At 40.5% G+C, this 18300-nt stretch overlaps 1 protein-coding gene across 7 annotated transcripts; it reads right to left on the reverse strand.

The window, feature by feature from the left end:
• Positions 1–275: 275 nt before the first annotated feature.
• CUNH3orf14 (chromosome unknown C3orf14 homolog) lies at positions 276–18123 on the reverse strand. Of its 7 annotated transcripts, none has more exons than XM_028760635.1 (6): positions 18069–18120; positions 17781–17870; positions 16719–16802; positions 14757–14880; positions 5184–5258; positions 276–1660 (listed from the first exon to the last, which is right to left on the reverse strand). In XM_028760635.1, exons 3-6 carry the CDS (start codon positions 16769–16771, stop codon positions 1529–1531), a joined length of 384 nt encoding a protein of 127 aa, XP_028616468.1. In that variant the 5' UTR covers positions 16772–16802; positions 17781–17870; positions 18069–18120; the 3' UTR covers positions 276–1528. The 7 variants fall into 7 exon arrangements, with proteins under 7 accessions (XP_028616468.1, XP_028616467.1, XP_028616466.1 ...); XM_028760634.1 differs by having other exon boundaries at positions 16719–16799; positions 17990–18092; XM_028760633.1 differs by having other exon boundaries at positions 17990–18092.
• Positions 18124–18300: the final 177 nt, after the last annotated feature.

Consider the following 18300-nt stretch of genomic DNA (forward strand, 5'->3'; position numbering starts at 1 on the left):
GCTGCTAAGAAACCTGCATTTTCCTGCTAAATCAACTGGATGGCTGGAGCCCAAACTGTAATGTAACAGAAAAAATTATCAATTTGTTTTCGTGACAGTCTTGAGAATGTATAAAATTGTTCTGGCCGCTAAGTCAGTGTTCCACTTCCTCCTCTCTGCCTCCTCTCTTAAGGATGCCTTCAGCTTGTAAGCTGATACTTTTTATAGCTATATAGCAGCTCTAATATTTTGTGACATTTTGTATTGTGACACTATAGATGAAATTGTCATCGGACTGACACCCTGTGCTGTTTATTCCTTAATTACAACTGTTAACACTGCAGAGAAGTGTGCTAATCTGCCAGCGCATATTATGAAAACAATGTTATTGTTACCCACACCAACACCCACTCAACAGGACATTTCCAAGATGGCAGTGAACAGGGACATGTTGCACAATGGACGCTTTACTAGTTTTCTGTTGTAGTGAAGGCTTATGTGCACTTTAACTTATTCTGTTGTCTTCTTTTAAAAACACAAATGACCTAAATTTCAGGGCTCATATCTGCAATCCCAGTATTCAGAGGCGAAAACAAGAGGATGGCTGTGACTTCAAGGCCAGCTTGGTCTACAGAGTGAGATGTTTATCTTAAAGGCAATACCAAAAAAAAGGAAGAAGAACCTTTACCACAATAAAACCACATTTTCAATTCCGAATAGTTCCCTGTGGTACAGTGCAGGCTCCTCTCCAGAAGCTGTCTCCACAGCTAGGAAACCATGCTGTTTTCTTCCCAGAGCCCAGGCAGCCAGTAAGGAAAGCAGAGACTCCAAGCTCTCCTGAGGGTTGTGACCCACAGCTTTCCAAGTTTATTTGTTTTAGTTTTAAGTTTTAGAGATAACGTTAAGAGAAAGGAGGGGGAGGGCGAGTTGACAGACAGCATTGAGGGAGAGGTATGTGTTTTCACAAGGTTGGTAATCTTCAAATAAGCCTGTCGGAATTCAGTAGCCATTCCCAGCTCTCATAGATCTTTTTCAAAGCCATCCCAAGCCCTCCCAAAACTGGCTCCATATTGAATGCTTTATAGTTAAGGACCTGGAGAAGTCTGTCTGAGGCGCACAGCCCCGTGGATCCATTTGCTGATAACCACTATTGAGCAAGAGCAGCTAAGCATGATGGAGTTTCACGTAAGCAAGCCAGCGCCTTGTTCCTGCTCCTCTTCCCATAGTGGATGATGGGAAACCATGACTCTAGGATACCAGCAGCCAACCTGTCTAGTTGAGAATGACGGTGCATATTTTAAGCAAACATAACACTGATTTAATAAACATTCTGCCTTACCACTAATTTTTAACACTTTTCTTGGCAAATCTATGACCACAGACCAAGGGTCTAGCCTGAGACTTTCCAGAGGACTCTCATACAGATGTTGTTGCCGAGGAAGCAATTTAACAATAGTAAACAATAACAAATAAAGCTTCTTCCCTAAGTTCTGCCATGACTTACATAGATTTATCAAATAGGGTTTTTTTTTGAAAGCATAGGAATAAGTTATGACTTTGCCTCGTTTTGAATAAATGGTGCCGCAGTTTGATTTGCAGCCCCAATTGGATACAGTGCTCTTCCTAAAAGAAACGGTTCCCATTCGGGGACATGTTCTTCTACTGATGCCCAGTAATGAGTCTGAAAAAAACAAACAAAGTAAGAAAGAATATCAAACAGTTGAATTTGGCTCTTCACAATAGTCTAAATGTTTATTATCATTAGTGTGTATGTGTGCAAGTGTACACACTCTCACACACATATATGTAGAATGTATTTCCTCTTCAGTATATTTTACGTTAATTTTAGGGGAAAAAACCTGGCTACTTACTAGAGTTAATTTTCAAATTTCTCAGCAAACCAGAGCCTGGCAGAATTAAGGTTTTAAATTTTATTGTGATTTTGCACGCCCTCTTGTGGCCAGCCTTGTGATTATTATCAGTACTGTCATTTATAGTACCTGTTATTAAATATTTTTGTCTACTATTGTACATTTCATAGCTGGGGTTATCCATAGTGAAATGATCACAAAAGATTATACATGAGCAATTTCCTTAGAATTAACAGGAGAGGATGTGATCTAGACCCAAGAATGTAATGACAAATAAAGGGCTTATAAGTTGGCTCCTCAAGGTGTCTGGGGTCTTACATATCCACATGTCTTTTAAAAGAATACTTTACATAACGAATTGTAATTTTTCTTAAATTTATGTGCTTGTGTACAAATGTCCATGTATGGTGTATGTGCACGTGTGTGTGCGCACACACTTATGGAAACAAGGATACTTCGAAGCCCCGTCTACCAAGCTCTGCCTTATAATCCCTTTGAGATAGTACCTTTGATCCTGGAGCTAGCCTGGCAATGGCAGTCCTCCTGTGTCTTGCTCCACAGTGTGGGGGTTGGGGGTGGGGGATGAGGAGTGGGGGGAGTGGTTAAGGCATTCGGGCCACACCTGGCTCTTTAAGTGGGTGCTTGGATCCAAATTCAGGTCTTCATGCTTAATCAGCAAGTGCTCTTACCTGCTGAGTCAGCTCTCCAGCTCTTTAGACTTTTATAATGAGAAAATAACTAGTTTAGTGTACCCATTTTGATGGAAATGGCTTACAAATTGAAATGCTGTATATGTCTGACCATTGTGGCCTACAGGCTGCCAAAATCCCTATACTGTTTGAAGGAGTGAAGGGGTGACCTCTAAAGAGGCCAAAGTTTGCATCATGGAATGGCATTTTCTATTGGATCAACATAATCAGTATTTGGGGGAGGGTAAGTCAGGGCTGAGTCAGATAGCACTTGGAACACATAAACCTTCACTCTGAGCTTGACAAAGGTGCAGTGGTTCTGCTGTTTGAAGATGGCGTGAGAGACTAAATATCTAAGAAACAGCTTGACATACTTGAGATAAAGGTTACCCCGCTGTGCCAGAGTAGCTCAGAATTCTATCCAAGGCCAGAGAAGGGGGAGGGGGCCTGTGCCATTCACGGCTGAATTAACCACTATTGTGTGGGCCCTGTATTTGCTTAAAATAAGGCATTGGTGAATTCAACAAAGGAGGACATACCCAATGCACAACTTTGAGCCAGAGTTTTTTCTGCATCTAATCACTGCTTTTCCTTGTTACCCTAAATGACACAGAAAATTGAGGGGCAGATTCTCAGCCTCAGACTTTTGAGTCTATTCTTATCCCCGATTGGGAAAAAAGAAAAATTACATCTGAGAAAGCTCATTAGAAGTAGAAAATGAAACTCTTTTCCATGTAGTGAATTCCCATCCACACAAACATATCCATATACCAAGTATGGCTCACTTTGCCAATCATCTTCCAATCTGCTTTTGAAATCTGAGCTAATAAAATTGTTTGTATTGTGTGATAAACATGGGGGTAGACGTTTTTTCTTTTTTCTTTTATCTTCCATTTTTTTGTTCTCTCACCATGGAGACTCACAGCAGTCTCCTGTCTCAGCCTTCTACCACGTTACATGCTGATGTGGCTTGCATCAGAACGGCTTTGGCTACAGCCTGGTCTAGGAACGCCGTTGCTCTTCCTTACATTTCCAACAAGCACTCCTTGGTTTGGCACCCTGTCATGTGAAGAGTCACAGCCTAGTGTCTGTTCTGGCTCATCAGGACAGTCGCTTCAATGTGACAGGACAAGATGTTTTATAACATTTTGCTCCATGTTCCCTGAGCCTTGGTGAATGGATACTGGTGTCCCATTCAGGATGGGCATCTCTTCTCAGCACTCTGACCAGTCCTGCAGCTGCACTGACTGCTGCCCACTGCAGAAAGAGGTTTCTCTGACAGAGGCTGACAGCAGTCAATGTCTATGGGTGTAAGCATAAATATTTGGAAGGCAACTTGACAGCATGCCCATTAGGAAAATAACACTATTCTAAGGCCTATGACCTCCATAGTCATGGACTTATGACCAGGATTCCAGTATCAAACAAGAAATTCCATCCCATGGAGCTGGTCTGAAATCCAATGAGAAAGCAGTTACCCCATTAACAGTTGTGACACTATTGTAGCAGGAGGAACGTCTTGCCTGGCAGGTTGGTAGTGGAGCACATAGGGTTCAGTACTAGGTAAGACCACGGATGTCTTTTCTCTCCCAGAAGCCTACATAGCACCTCCTGACACTGTGAAACCTAGGCAGCAGGGAGGAAGTTTCCTGTCAGTTTGAAATTAACTTTTCAATATCTAGAAGCCAAATGTGTGGTATCTTCAGCAATAGCATCTTATCATGCACTTATTGTAGGAAACTAAGGATGATGCCAGTAGCAATAGGCTTTGTTGTCTCAAAGACTTTGCAGGCTTCTTGACCAATAAGTCATAGGAAGCATCCAGTGTTTATTTAAAAGCTCATGTCTTCTGGAAATGACACTGTCTACCTCTGCAGGGCAATTCTATTTAGAAGAGGAGGCCAAAAAATGTAAAAGTCAGAGGGTGGCGATGAGTGCTTGAAATGCTGTCTTCTGGACATGACATGGCTATCACAGTCATGAGCAGGTAGTTGCTGTGGTTACATACACAGGATCAAGGCAGCCAAAACCCCAGCAGAGAGGGGAGCTATTGGTGGTGGATAACTGCTGGGGGATGGAGATTCATTCTTTGTTGAGGAGGTGGTAACTGGTAGGCTTGCCATGCTCCAGTGAATCCCTCATATCCACGCACATAGGGCAGCTCTAACTGGACTTAGTAGGTTATTTTAAAGGGGGTGTAGGGGATAGAGATAGCTATGATCTGTATTCCATCAGAGAACTAGGATGGCTGACAGGCTAAGACACTTGCCACTGAGCCTGACTACCAGAATCCACATAATGGAAGGAGAAACAACTCTCGCATATTGTCTCCCAACCTCCACATCTGTACCACAGCATGTGTGTATGCATGGAACGTGCACATGAAGCTGTGCTGTGCACATAAACACAAACTGGATGTAGATTTTTAAAAATCACCAATTCCAATTAGATACTTTTTTCATCAAAATATTTCTTGATTGCTAAGGACATATAAAACACTATACTGTGGACATAAAAATGTTAACCAATCCTTTATTGCTTATTTTATTGACTAAAACCAGGGCAATACAGCTGGGAAGCCCTTGTTTAACTTGCAGGAAACTTACAGTTGTTACTCTTGTTAGAGTTAACTTAAGAGTCTTACCTCAAGAGAAAGCATCGCAGGCTGTGGGTGTTGGGTAAGTTTGGTCTGAAAAGTCTTCTCTGCAGCGTCTATGTCCTGTAACAGACACCAGCATTTTAAAACTGAAATGTTTTTGCACATTACAACCACAGTGTCTGTACTCCAAGTCACTTCAGCCCTTTTCTGGATACAGTGAGTTCCTGCTGTAATGGAGGAGTACAGAGGTAGAGAACCTTATTACAAATCAAGTAATCCACTTCCACCATGAGTACAGGGTTTCTCATTTAACATGAGAACACTGGTGGTACTTCTATGTTCTACCTTTTACTTTGAATAACTGATAAATGACAGTAATTAGTTTGAAAATCAAAAACAAAAATGTTTCCTTTAAAAATGCTCAGAGCTGGGTGTGGGGAGGCATGCCCATAATCTCAGAAGTTGGGAGGCTGTGTCAGGAGGGCTGAGTTCAAGGCCAGTCTACACTATATAAGGAGATTCTTGATACAGAAATAAGTATAGCAAAAAAAAAAAATGATCAGAGCAATAATTGTATCAGCCTCAAGGCCTGAAAACAGGCAAAGTGTAACAATAATGAATCACTGAGATGGAAATTAGACCCTCAGACTCACACTATGTAGTGAAGAGTTTGGGCTCTACAGATATGTACCTGGCACAGAGATGGCACATAGTTTATCAGTATCCCATGTAAAATGTTGTACCATGCAAACATTTTACATAGTTATGGCTCTTTAATGAGTTATCTTGCTACTGAGCTTTTAAAAATATTCTACTACATGTGTCTAACTTTTTGACACTTTGAAACATCTACCAAGGTCATGTTTGAAAACTACATGATCAAGTTACAGTCCTTCCCATTTCCTAACGGTTTACGTAAAAGCTTGCAATTTGGCCTTTGGCTGTAGCATAGCTATCCTTGACCCTGTGCAGCCCTCAGGCTGTGTGGTAAAAAGCACCTACAGGTCTTTAGGACTGGATTTTCATGTTAACTTAAATGGGAAGTGCCATTGCTAATGGGAAGTGTTATTGATACACAGTACACTGCTTAGTGGATGGTATTTACCTGTGGGAGGTGTCATTGCTAGGCAGTACATAGCTTGGTAGATGACATCCACCAATGGGAAGTGTCACTGTTAGGCAGTACATAGCTTGGTAGATGACATTCACCAATGGGAAGTGTCATTGTAGTCAGTACATTACTCAGTGGATGGCATCCAAGAACCACCCAAATTTGTAGTTTAATTTCCAGATGAGCATATTTTCTTCTATGGTTATAAAAACAGCATCGCAATTAAGCTTAACCTAGTATAATTTTTCCTTCCTTACACACCTTAAACACACGCACAGAAATGTGGAGCTCTGCATGTTGTTACAGAAGCATTTGAGTCTGGCTAAGAAACGCTCTCCACACCAGCAGCACTGCTGTCTAGAGCACACTTACTGTCTTAGGTTCACAGAGGTGTGGGTGCAAGGCTTGGCACATTCTGTGTCTCCTCTGAGCTTAGTGAATTGCTAGCACAAAGTTCCCTTGATCCATGCACACGCATCGGAGCAATCTAAGTAGAGGGCTGTTGGACAGACGGCGAGAAATGAAGAGGGCGTGGGAGTGGGGTGTGAAGAAGCCAATGCTGAACAGGAGAAAAAAGATAGCAGATGGTAGCGGCGGGAGCAAGGGATGGGTGTGAAATGTAAAAAGGAAAAACAGGAAATTCCCTAAAGGGACTCCCCAAAGTTGCACAACCATTAATGCACCTGCTGTCTAGGGGAAGGTGATTTGAAGGAAAAATACACAATTCAGGGATATAAAAACTGATGTTAGCATGTCTATCCCCTACTAGAAGTTTACAGATAAGATGCATGTTAAAGACACATGCTGATGCCATGACAGATACAGAGGTATGACTATCCTATGATTGTTTTATTGAGATTTTACAAGGTTTGTAAAAGTTATAGTTTATTGTTAGTAATCCAGCAAATAAAACACAGAATAATTGTGGCCTCAGATCTGCCAGGACTCTGAGAACAGGTCCACTGGTGCTGTCAGGGCCAGATCTGGTGGACACTTAGCTCTGATATCATCAGGATTTTTCTTGAAGACAGGAAAGAAGGACACTTCATATCTTACAGAGAAGTAGATGCTCAAACAAAAGAACAGACACCAGTGGAGGCAGATCCTGCATCTACCCACACCACTGCATCACTGAACGTTTCCTTAGCACTTAGGTGACCCCTCCTCCTCTTCAGATGGGTTGGTTTTCTTCCTTTACTTCTAAGTATGGCTTTCTTAAGATGTGTGACATCTGCCTTCCCATGTTTACTCTCTTCCTTCGTGACTGCCTCTTACCAGCTTGAAGCACTACTGTAGAGAAGGGCTAGACTTCCACCTTGGCTTTCACGGATCTACTGGGTAAAGCCCTTCATTGACTGGGCTGCATGGGGCTGGGGTCTGAGCAGCCAGGGGCTTCTGCTGCACTCTCATCTTCATGCAACCTCACTCCTTGCTAGCATGACCACAAAGCTAGACTGCCCTTTACGGATGCCTTCCATTGTCTCTGCTTCAGTCCCAGTGCCAAAGTCAGATTACTGACACATGGTATATATTCTCTTCTATGTGCACTTAAATAGTCACTAAAAGGATAACCATATTTGCAAAGTTTCTTGAGCAAACTCAGAAACTTAAAAAGAAGCAAAACAAAACAAAAACCAGTGCTGAAGATGAGTGAGGAAAAGTCCAGGGCAGAGAGCAGGAGCAAGTTGGACTTATTTGTCTGTAAATTGTCACTCTGTCTTACAGATCTGCTACTAGACCCTTAAAAGTCTGAGTAATGCCTGGTTTTTGGTATGGCTTGATATGACAGGGCTGTTTGATATCCATGGGAGCTTCCCCTTTTCTGAGGAGAGGCAGAGAAGGGGTTGGGGGAAGGGGGAGAGGCCTGGGAGGACATGAGGTAGGAGAAACTGTGGCCAGGGTGTAGAATACATAAATTAATAAAAAAAAAAGACTGAACAGTTAGAGAAGCATGAAAAAGCAAACATCAGAATTTGGCAACCAAGCAAAACAGATGTACTATATTGGCGGCCCACAACCATTAGCTGCTCTTTGAACATAGTATTGACTGAACTTCTCTGGTAGGACAAGCCCTGGAAACAAAGTATCCTACTACAAAGCACTTCTGGTGGTCACAATGGTGGCAGTAGTGATGTCTGTATCACAGGACAGTCACTGCAACAGTTGTCCTTATCCTTGGTTTTGATATCCAGTTTCAGATTGCACGGCTGACAGTGGACTGCTGCAGATAGCAAATTGAACGTTGGGGCCTAGAGGTGCGTCTCCATAGTACAGAGTGTGCTAGCACAGCATGCATGGGCCTTGATAGCAATCTCCAGCTTGGACATGGACATCAGAAAAAGCAACTAACAAGGTTTAACTTGTGCATCATTCTGAGTGGCATAGTAAGATTGCATGACTTCCCCTCTGTTCACCTTGGGTTGCATACCATCTCCGTCAGTATGTACACAGGATGTCAGTACACTACCTTGGTCACGTGGCAGTTGTCTGGGTTGTTCCATCAGCCTTTGAAGTATCACAGGGCTTGTGTCTATGTGACCCTTGTATGATAGGGCGAGTATGTGGTCACTAGCCCCACTTTCATGCCATCACAGAGGCACATGTTTACACCATAGGAATGGGGAGTACAAGACAGCCCCTGGAACTACGTCACCCAGTTTTGATTAGAATATAACCATCATACTTTATTATTGCTAGTTCTTTTCCAGGTCATATAAATTAAGCCTCATTATAAGTGTAAATATGAGTGAACATTGTACATATTCATGGTTCCAGATGTCTGGCGGGATGTCTTGGAGCCTAAGCCACAGAGATTAGGAAGATTACTGCATACAGGTATGTGGTGTTGGGGAGCTCTTTGAGGACCAAGCATTTGGGTTTGTTTTCCAAACAGGGTTTCAATCTGTGGCTCAGGCTTGCCTCAAATCACAGCAGTCCTGCTTCACCTCCCAAGATTACAGGTGTGAGCTGTCACGCTCAGTTCAGAACTGAGGTTTCTGGCATAAGGGCAGAAAATTAGGGGCACAAAAATCAATGGTTTTAAGTTAAAAACCTTGCAATACTTTAACTAAATTGGAATTACTGATAGGAGTTCTTGTTGTATCTTATCTCAAAAAGGAAAATCAAAGAAGTTGCAATAAATAGTCCCAGTGCCCAGATTGAGAGCTCTAAATATATTTCCTGCCAAAAGGAGCCAGAGCTCCTTGAAGCAATGACCAATTCCAAGTCTGGATGGCAGATACAGGGAGCCTGCAAGAACCCGTCAGGTCAGAAAGAGAGAAAACTGTCAGAGACTGTTACTAGATGGTATCAGCATCTGGGGATGACTTAGAGAGCCTTCCATTTGGTAAGAATGGCCTATTCCAAGTATAAGGAATAAGTCACAAAGAGCTGAAACATTTCAGATCTCAGATAAATTAACAGCAAAGCAACATCTCACAAGTCACTGTAGAGGAATGGTGGGAAACTGGCTTGTTTTAAAACCTCAGAGCAGGGATTGAAGACATGACTCAGTGGCTTGGTTCCCAAATCAGGTATCTTACAAGGGCCTGAAACTCCAGCTCCAGGGAATCAGATGCGCTCTTCCGGCCTCCATGGGTACCTGTACTCCTGTGCATAACATAACTAAAAACAAATCTTTACAAAATAACTAAATACAGGGCAGGAATTGTGGCTTAGTAGTCACCTAACATGTACAAAGGCTTAGATTTGATACCCAGCTCTGAAAAACAAAAACAGCTAAATTCACGAAAGGAATCAAGCATTCGGTATACTGTTTCTGCCATTAACTACACATTAGTAGGTAACTGACATAGAGCCGATTTTCTTTAAACAAATAAAAATCAGAAGTCAAGTGAGAAGGAATAAAATAACAAACACAAGTTTGACTTTTTTTCTTTCTAAACTTGCTGTGTTATGTTGGGCTAGCCTAAATTTGCTTCATTGATGAGACTGGCTTGAAACTTGTACCAAGCCCCTACTGGTACCTCTGTGTGCTTGGCCTATAGTCTTTAGAATATTTCTAGTCAGTGATCACCAACACTGGTGTGCTCTTGATCTAAACATCAAACTCAAACTTGGTGACATTCTCGATTTCCAGTCTTAATACCCTTATCCAGTAGCCTAACCTACCAGGGCTTGAAGTACAGCAGTTGTTAGTTACAATGCTTAATTTTTATACTTAAGCAAAAAATACAATCCAAAATTTGAATGCTAGAGAGAAAAAAATATTTTTAAAGCAAACATTTACAATATCTTATAATGACTTCAAAAATTAACTTTGTCTCATGTTGGATTGTATGGTTCTGGGGATCCAGCCCAGGCCTTGTGCATGTAGGTTCGTTCAGCTGCTTCTCTTGTCTTTATTAAAAGTAGTTTGTACCTGTCGTTGGCCATTCAGGTGACAGTTTGCTAAGTTCCTACTCAACTGCTAACTGCTCCGTGATGACTTCTAGGCTGTCCTCAGTAGAGACACCCATTCTAATTCTGACTGCAATGCTTTCCTATCCTATCTTTGCCTGCAGGGCTGTACAGCTTTCCTGTGAGACACTGAGACCACAGAAAGGCCTTGCTGTGTGAGGCTGTTTTTTGGGAGAGGAGCAGGGAGAGATTACACTTTATAACACAGAAGTATTTATACGAACAAAATCCTCTCTGTCCTCTAACTGCACACCAGTGATGATTGTTTTTAAGGCTGATATTCTGTTTGATACTAATAGGGAAAAGACACTATGCCAGCATTTTTAAAGTGCATGATCTTTTATGACAATTATTGACTGAAAGTTGACACACAATTGTCTTGCTTGAGAGTCAGTTAATTTACTAAGATGTCAAATATTTTATGGGGTTAGTCTTTTCCTTATGTCTCCTTTAGAAAAAAATTTCCTGCATTTGATACTGCTTTTTGAAAAATAATTTTAAACTAATGGACATTGCACATGTCACTACATTCTCTTTGTACCCATCCCTTTCCTCTGCACTCCCTCTCTTCCCTCTTGCTGGTCCTCTTCCACCTGTCTCACTTCTGTTTTCATCTTACCTATCCATACTAGTTTGTCTTTCACAAATGAGTTCACAGAAACGTTATCACATTCACTGAAAATTTTGTTAGGATCAAAATATATGTATAAATAACTTTGTGATGAGTGACTGTGGGTACATAAGAGTCTTCCTGGTGAGAATGAGGGAAGACATGTCAAGTTCACTTTTATCTATTTTTAAACCTTTGAGAAACATTTAATGTTAAAAATAATTTTTAACCTTTCAATTAATGTAACAGACATGCTATTTAATGTCTTTCCCATAAACTATGACTTGCAGCACAGGCCTGTAATCATAGCTTCTCAGGAGCTCAAGGCAGGAGGATTATTGTTTGTACATTCATCTTCTGTCAAGGCAACAAAGTAAGTTGAACATTCTGGGAAACTCAGACCTTACTTCAAAAGGAAAAGCAGGCCCATGGAATGGCTCGTGGGCAAGCATGCTTGAGGATTGGCTGAGACCCTGAGTCAATCTCTAGAACCCACATGGCAGACTGAGAAAAATCTCTTCCACAAATTATCCTCTGACCCTCACAAAAATCTGTGGTACCCTCTTCCTCAATATATAAATCAAATAAAATAAGGGCAGGGGATATAGTTCAGCAATGGAATGCTTGCTTAGGGTTTAATCCAACTCTCCCAGACCCCTCTTCTACATATGCAATACCTCTCTTGGGAAACAGAAAGCAGTTTTCTGGTAGAGTGTGCATTTAGCATACACGAGGGCCTGGGTCTATTCTCTAGCACCCTATCTCCCCAGAAAATATCTCTCAACACAAAATTCTAAAAGATTCAAATTCTCTTTATCTTACTTTTACACAGTGATTTCTATATTAGTACCATTGATGCTGCTTTGAAAGTTTTTTTTAAAAACGACAGCAACACAAGATTTAAAAACGCATATATAATTAAAGTGTATCAAATAGAGGCAGGGAAGAGATGATGCCTAGCAACAATCACCATGCCTGCAATGCAGTAAGTGATCAATAATGAGTAGGATACTATGAAGACCAGCATTTTGTCCTTCTGGTTTCTTTTCACTACGACAGTCTAGAAAATTCCAGCACACTAAACTTTTTTTTCAGTTATGGAGTTCCAGTGCATTCCCTTCTTTATATGCTGATGTTCCTGAATTTATGATGGATTACGTGGATTTTACTTACTATACCCAATCTATAGAACTTTATAAAATGTAAAACTGAACATTACATATATATGTATGTATATATATGTAAATATATATTACATACAACTTTATATAAAACTGAATTTTATAAAATTCTTTTATAAAATATAAAAGAAAATATAAGGACACTGGGTTGATGGCTATTTTTTAGCTTCTATCCTTACCTCTATTAAAGAATAGGTTCTCTATTCATTTTAAAAAATTAATTCTTATGTGTATATGTGTGTTTCTGAGTCTATGGTTGTGCACTATGTGTGTGCAAGAACTCTATGGGGTCAAAAGAAGTGTCAGATCCCCTCAATCTGAACTTATGGATGGTGGTGAGCAAGCATGTGGGAACTGAGGATTGATCTTGGTCCTTGGGAAGAGCACCCTGTGCTCCTAACCACTGAGCCTTTTCTCCAGCCTATTTCCCTATTCTTGCATCATCTAAGAAGAAAATCTATCTTTCTTAAGTGTGTGTGTGTGTGTGTCTGTGTGTGTGTGTGTGTGTGTAGCAGGAAGCTTAGAGATCACATATCAGTTGCATGGAGGAAGCAAGGAGTGCACACAGGAAGTGAGGCCAGGCTATAAACTCTTGAAGTCCCCCTCCACCCCTCAGTGACATACTTCCTGTACTCTACCCAAACAGCACCACTAACTGGACACCAAGTGTTCAAACACATAAACCTATGAGGAACATTTGTTATTCAAACCATTACAGTCTCTGAACAAACACAACTTTGTGTCCTGTGAATTCTCAAGCTAGTTAGTTCATAATCCCACTAACATCTATAAGGCCACTCATCTTTTTGTTCTTGACTGTTTTTTTTTTTTTTAACTTAAGAATCCAGTAGAATGTTTTGATTATTTAAATACAGGTGAGGTTTGGCTTCACCTCAGAGGTCTCTCTACTAATATTTTTTACATTAGTTCTGTCTCATTAATTATGTCTAATATTCAGAATAAAGAAATTACACCAAAATCATAAATTCATGCAAGATGTTTTGGAAAGGTGTGGAAAATCTCTATCTTAAAAAAGCCCTCAAGCACATTTTCACTCTTAATCCCATAGTCTCTATTCTACTCCGTGTAATGTAGTATCTGCTCATAGAGAGTGTCAGTCTTTGGTGAAAAGGAACTCAGTCTGACACCCTCTAATCTGCAACCTCCTTGAAGAAAGAACTCCGATGTAGATAGCACTGTTTTCTCCACTTTCAGCTCCAGGCATGCATCAGATGCTTGCTCATTTAAAGGAAACCCCTTGAAAACCAAACAGCACACCACTTGCTCCAGGTAGTAGCAATCAAGTCTTCCAATTTAGTTTCTCTAACTTTTCACAGCAATTTCCAGAGTATCCTATATATTTCCATTTAAAAATAAATATTGTTAACACCATTGGGCAAGTAAGACATATGGCAATATAGAATGCTTTGGTAGCACTATGGCTGTGACTTAAATTACTGTGGATCAAACTGCCAGAAGCTGAGAAGATAACTGAATTTTCCTCTCCCTTTATCCTGTAGTGAGGATAGAAGATAGCTGTATCATGCCTATCGATGAAAATATTTAACAATAAAAACTGAAAACACTGCTTTATAACTTAAATAATATAGTCTTACTACCAAATGTTTTAGTCATAGGATCTCTTGGAAGCTTGAATGGAAGCAAACTCTAGGGTTTTAATTATGGATGAAGCCACACAATTCTGGAAGCATAGTATAGCAAGCAGCCAAAAATGTTACACATATGATTTTATTCCAAATGGGCACATTGGCCAAATGGTGAGGCCCTATGCAGTCATACACTTTGACCACCTACTCCATAACCACCCAAAGGAGTCTGGGAAATGAGCTCTCACACAATGAATTCTGTGTGTTTACTGTGGAATTAGTTGGGCAAAATCAAATGGTTCATGTTTTTGTGCTGTTTCATATTTGAGTTGGGTCTAAACATATCACACACGTCTTTGCCGTCCTTCCTTGAAAGGAAAGAGTATGAAAAACGTAAAGATACGCTTTCTGCTGCTTCTTGCACAAAGGTGACCTTAATATTCTTCCTGTCGTCATTGATTTTTTTGGTTGACAGAAAAAAAATTAGCTTATGTAAACTTCACTTTTTTTCACTTTCAAAAAAGCAAGAATCCATATGCTATTTGCCTAACTAACATGGGCTTGAAAAGACATTGGCTCATTAATTCTGCTAGTTACTAAAAACAGAGTACGAAGTGAGTCAAAATTGTGAGATGCATGTAGATACCTTAGGACAGTGGAAAACATCTACTCCCAAGTCCCGGGAATTACCTGCAAGAGCCGGAGGTTCCTTCGAGAAGCAGTCTCAGCGGCTTGGAGGAGAGATGCCCTTTCCGTGTTTTGATCTCCAAATTTATTTTTCATTTGCTGAAGTAACACTAATCTTTGTGATACTCTGGAAAAAAAGTGAAGATTATATAAAGAGGAAAAAATTGAAGAGCAAACATTTTATTGCTTAACCAATATATAACAACATTTCTTTCTTAATTGCATCTCACCTCAGCAATGACTTATTGAAAACCAATTATTATATCAACTAATGAGAAAATGAAGAGAGTAGAGAGTTTACTGTATCTTAAGTCAATCTGGGTAAAATTATTTTTGTTTTCATTACCATATACTTCCCAAATGCCATAAGTATATGCCTCTGTTTTTTAGCCACTGTGGTCTTCTGAAATTATTGTAGAGTGTTGAAGATATGTAATTTTTGGTGAAAATGCAAACTGTAATACATATCTCCTTGTACACATAGTTATATATACCTCCCCACACATATACATTGCTATAACTTGCTATAGGAAACCTTCTGCTTAACACTTCAGTACCCCTGAATCTCATGTTACACATTTAGAATTGTGCTAAACTTCCATATGTTTGAAGAAGCAATAAAAATATTTTTTATCTCTTTTTCCAAGAGAAAGATGATGGTTTGATATATGACTGAGAAGCAGTATATATGCATGCATGCTTACAAGGTAAACTAGTGTTTGAAGAGAGAAGAAAAGCTATGAGTAAATTCTTTAACTATTTCATTATATATAACACACTTGAAAATTTTTTTGTTCATTTTTAGAAGTTTGTAGGTTCCTTAAATGATGAGAATTATGTACAATAATGAAAAATATATAAGTGGTATACAGAAAACAATGTAATTAAATAAGATAATAAATAAACACTATTATAAATAACTGTTTTATATGGATGTCTTGAATGTAGAACTAAAAAGGTCAATGAACATTTGTTTTGTTTTTGTTTTTATGAAAACAGTGACCAACAGAAAGCCAAAGAGCAAGATCTGGTAATTAAACAATAGGAAAATCTGAGAGCCCACAGATAGATGAATATTAATATTAACTATAAGACCATGGCTACCAATATAATATGCTGGATTAAGTGCAAAATGATTAAAGACAATGGCATTAGAACATTCAAGCAAGTGCAAAGCCCATGACTATATAGGTCACACTCCATGAGCATAAAGCCAGCTCTGGAGAAGAATTTTCAAGAAATCTACTGAAAGCCAAGCTTGGAGCTAGAGCTACGGCTCAGAAGTTATGGGTTCTTTGCTGCTTTTCTTGATGACTTGAGTTTAGTTCTCAGCACCCACATAAAGCAGCAATCAACTGCCTCCAAGTCTTAGCTCTAGGGGTTCTAGTGCCCTCTCATCCTCTTCTGTGCTGACTGGCCGTCTATAGTCACACATGGATATTCACACACACATACACACACATGTGGTGCACACCTGTGATTATATAATTGAAAGTATTTAATAAAGGTCTAAATTTTTATTTTATTTTATTTTATTTTATTTTTTTAAAAAAGAGCCAAGCAAGGTGGTAACTACCCTTACATCAAGCATTCAGGAGACAGAAGCAGAAAGATCCGGGGTTCAAGCTCAGTGTTGTTTGTGTAGAAAGTTCAAGACTAGTTTGGGTTACATGAGACCCTATCTCAGAACCCCTGCCACCACAAAGTTTCTATTAAATACAATGTGAACCTTAGAAAGGGTAAAGGAAGGGGACATTTTGATATTAATGTGTAATAGTAAATAGATATATGGATGCTTAGAACATAATTGTGCCTTTTACTCTCATTTTTGAGACAATGAAATTATCTACAATAACATCTCTTGTCAGAAAATGACACTTTCACATTGTTAAGCCTCCCTATGCATGTTTCACTAATAAAGCTAGCATGCACTCCGTATTTGGAGTATCTTTTTCAAAAACTTACATTTCTTCATGTCTTTTAGAAAGGTGAATTTCTTGAGTAAACAAGGAAGTCATCTTTAATCAAAGCTGGGCTATAAGTTTTCTGCTAAATAATAAAAACACTTAAGTTATCTTCCCCTGTGTGTTCAGCTATGCAATTTGATTTTAGTACTGAAACAACACATTGTCTCAAGTGAAAACTGACAATTTCAGGTGTAATGTGAAAGAATGCACTCAAACAGATTTTTATTAATGATATTTTTCTTGTTTCTTTCTCTCCTCTTCTCTCTCTCTCTCTCTCTCTCTCTCTCTCTCCCTCCCTCCCTCCCTCCCTCCCTCCCTCCCTCCCTCTCTCTCTTTCTCTTTCGAATATGCCAGATTCACTCAATACACTATGGATCGGGTAAACTCAAGACACTTCATATTTTCTACCTCCGTCCAAGCTCTAATCTTAAACAGAATTTCAAGAAATAAACAGCTGGTACTAAGGCTAATGGACATTTAATTTTAACAGACAGAAAGAAAAATCTATAAAAATTCAACACAGGAATATCACCCCTTACACATGTACACAGACATAGACAGAAAGGCAAACAAGAATGAGAACCAACTGGGAACTCATGGCCTTGCCTTCAGCAGAAGATTGCCCAGTTCTACCATGACCCTTCCAAACAAGGGGAGTATTTTGTCATGGGTAACTTGAAAATCTCAATTAAGTCCTCTCACCGTATCCTAGCAGGAAAGCACTCTCATTTGGAGAGTTTCTATGGCTCACTACACTAGGCTTAGCCTCCCCTTAACTAAAGAACTTATACCAGTATAGATGGTGGTCTCAAGAAGTGCTCTGAAAGCCTTAGGCTGAAAAGCACAAAAAGGAGACAAACAGAACACAGACGACATGAAGGTGGCTCTCCTAAACTTTCTGAAAGGAAACGCTCGTCCCTGAACCGTTCAGGGTCGGATGCTAACAGGAAGCCTGAGCTCTGGGTCAGCACACAGCACAGGGGCCTGCCTGGCTCCTTCTCCCCGCAGGGCAGCCTCCAGCCCTGAGGACAGCCGCCCGTGTCACGCCCAGCTTCCTCGCCTTCCTCCCAGTGTTGCAGCCGAGTAGAGCAGCATCCGGGCGCCCCTGGAAAGTCACTCCTGCTCACTCTCTTCCTCTCCTTCGGGAGCACTTAAAAACAAACAAACAAAAAACTCTGCCTTTTGAAGTGTGGAAGCGCCCATCGGACACCCCCCCCCCAATCCCCGCCTTTCGTCCCCGGAAAACTCTTAAAAAACCTTCCTCATCACCTGGCTGTCCCCTCATTAGCTTCCTCCTTATCAACCCTCTGGCCTCAGGGGCCACGGGCTGTGACCACACTGCGCCCACCTCTGAGCTCTTCCGGGAACGCGCCATGGACTACGCTTGCGCAAGACCTGGGCGTGGTCAGGCAGCCATCTTTGCGTACTTTACGCTCCTGACGTCAGTCGGCATCTCAAATACAGTGTGGCTGGGCTCGGGTTCGGGCTCGGTCACGGGCTCAGACTCGGGTACCTCAGAGAGGATGAGACTGTGGAAGATACCCAAAAGGGGCCTTAGAAATCTGGAGGAAAATCTGGTG

Source organism: Grammomys surdaster, unplaced genomic scaffold (genome assembly GCF_004785775.1).
Source record: "Grammomys surdaster isolate TR1022 unplaced genomic scaffold, NIH_TR_1.0 126546, whole genome shotgun sequence".
NCBI lineage: Eukaryota > Metazoa > Chordata > Mammalia > Rodentia > Muridae > Grammomys > Grammomys surdaster.

What these genes read in the sequence shown, in the direction of transcription:
- CUNH3orf14 (XM_028760638.1), bottom strand. Translation starts at nt 16,771, where the DNA reads ATGACTTCCTTGTTTACTCAAGAAATTCACCTTTCTAAAAGACATGAA. An exon ending in TCTAAAAGACATGAAGAAAT is followed by an intron (nt 14,881 to 16,718) that starts GTAAGTTTTTGA and finishes CTTTTTTTCCAG; the next exon opens with AGTATCACAAAGATTAGTGT. An exon ending in CTGCGATGCTTTCTCTTGAG is followed by an intron (nt 1,661 to 5,183) that starts GTAAGACTCTTA and finishes TGTTTTTTTCAG; the next exon opens with ACTCATTACTGGGCATCAGT.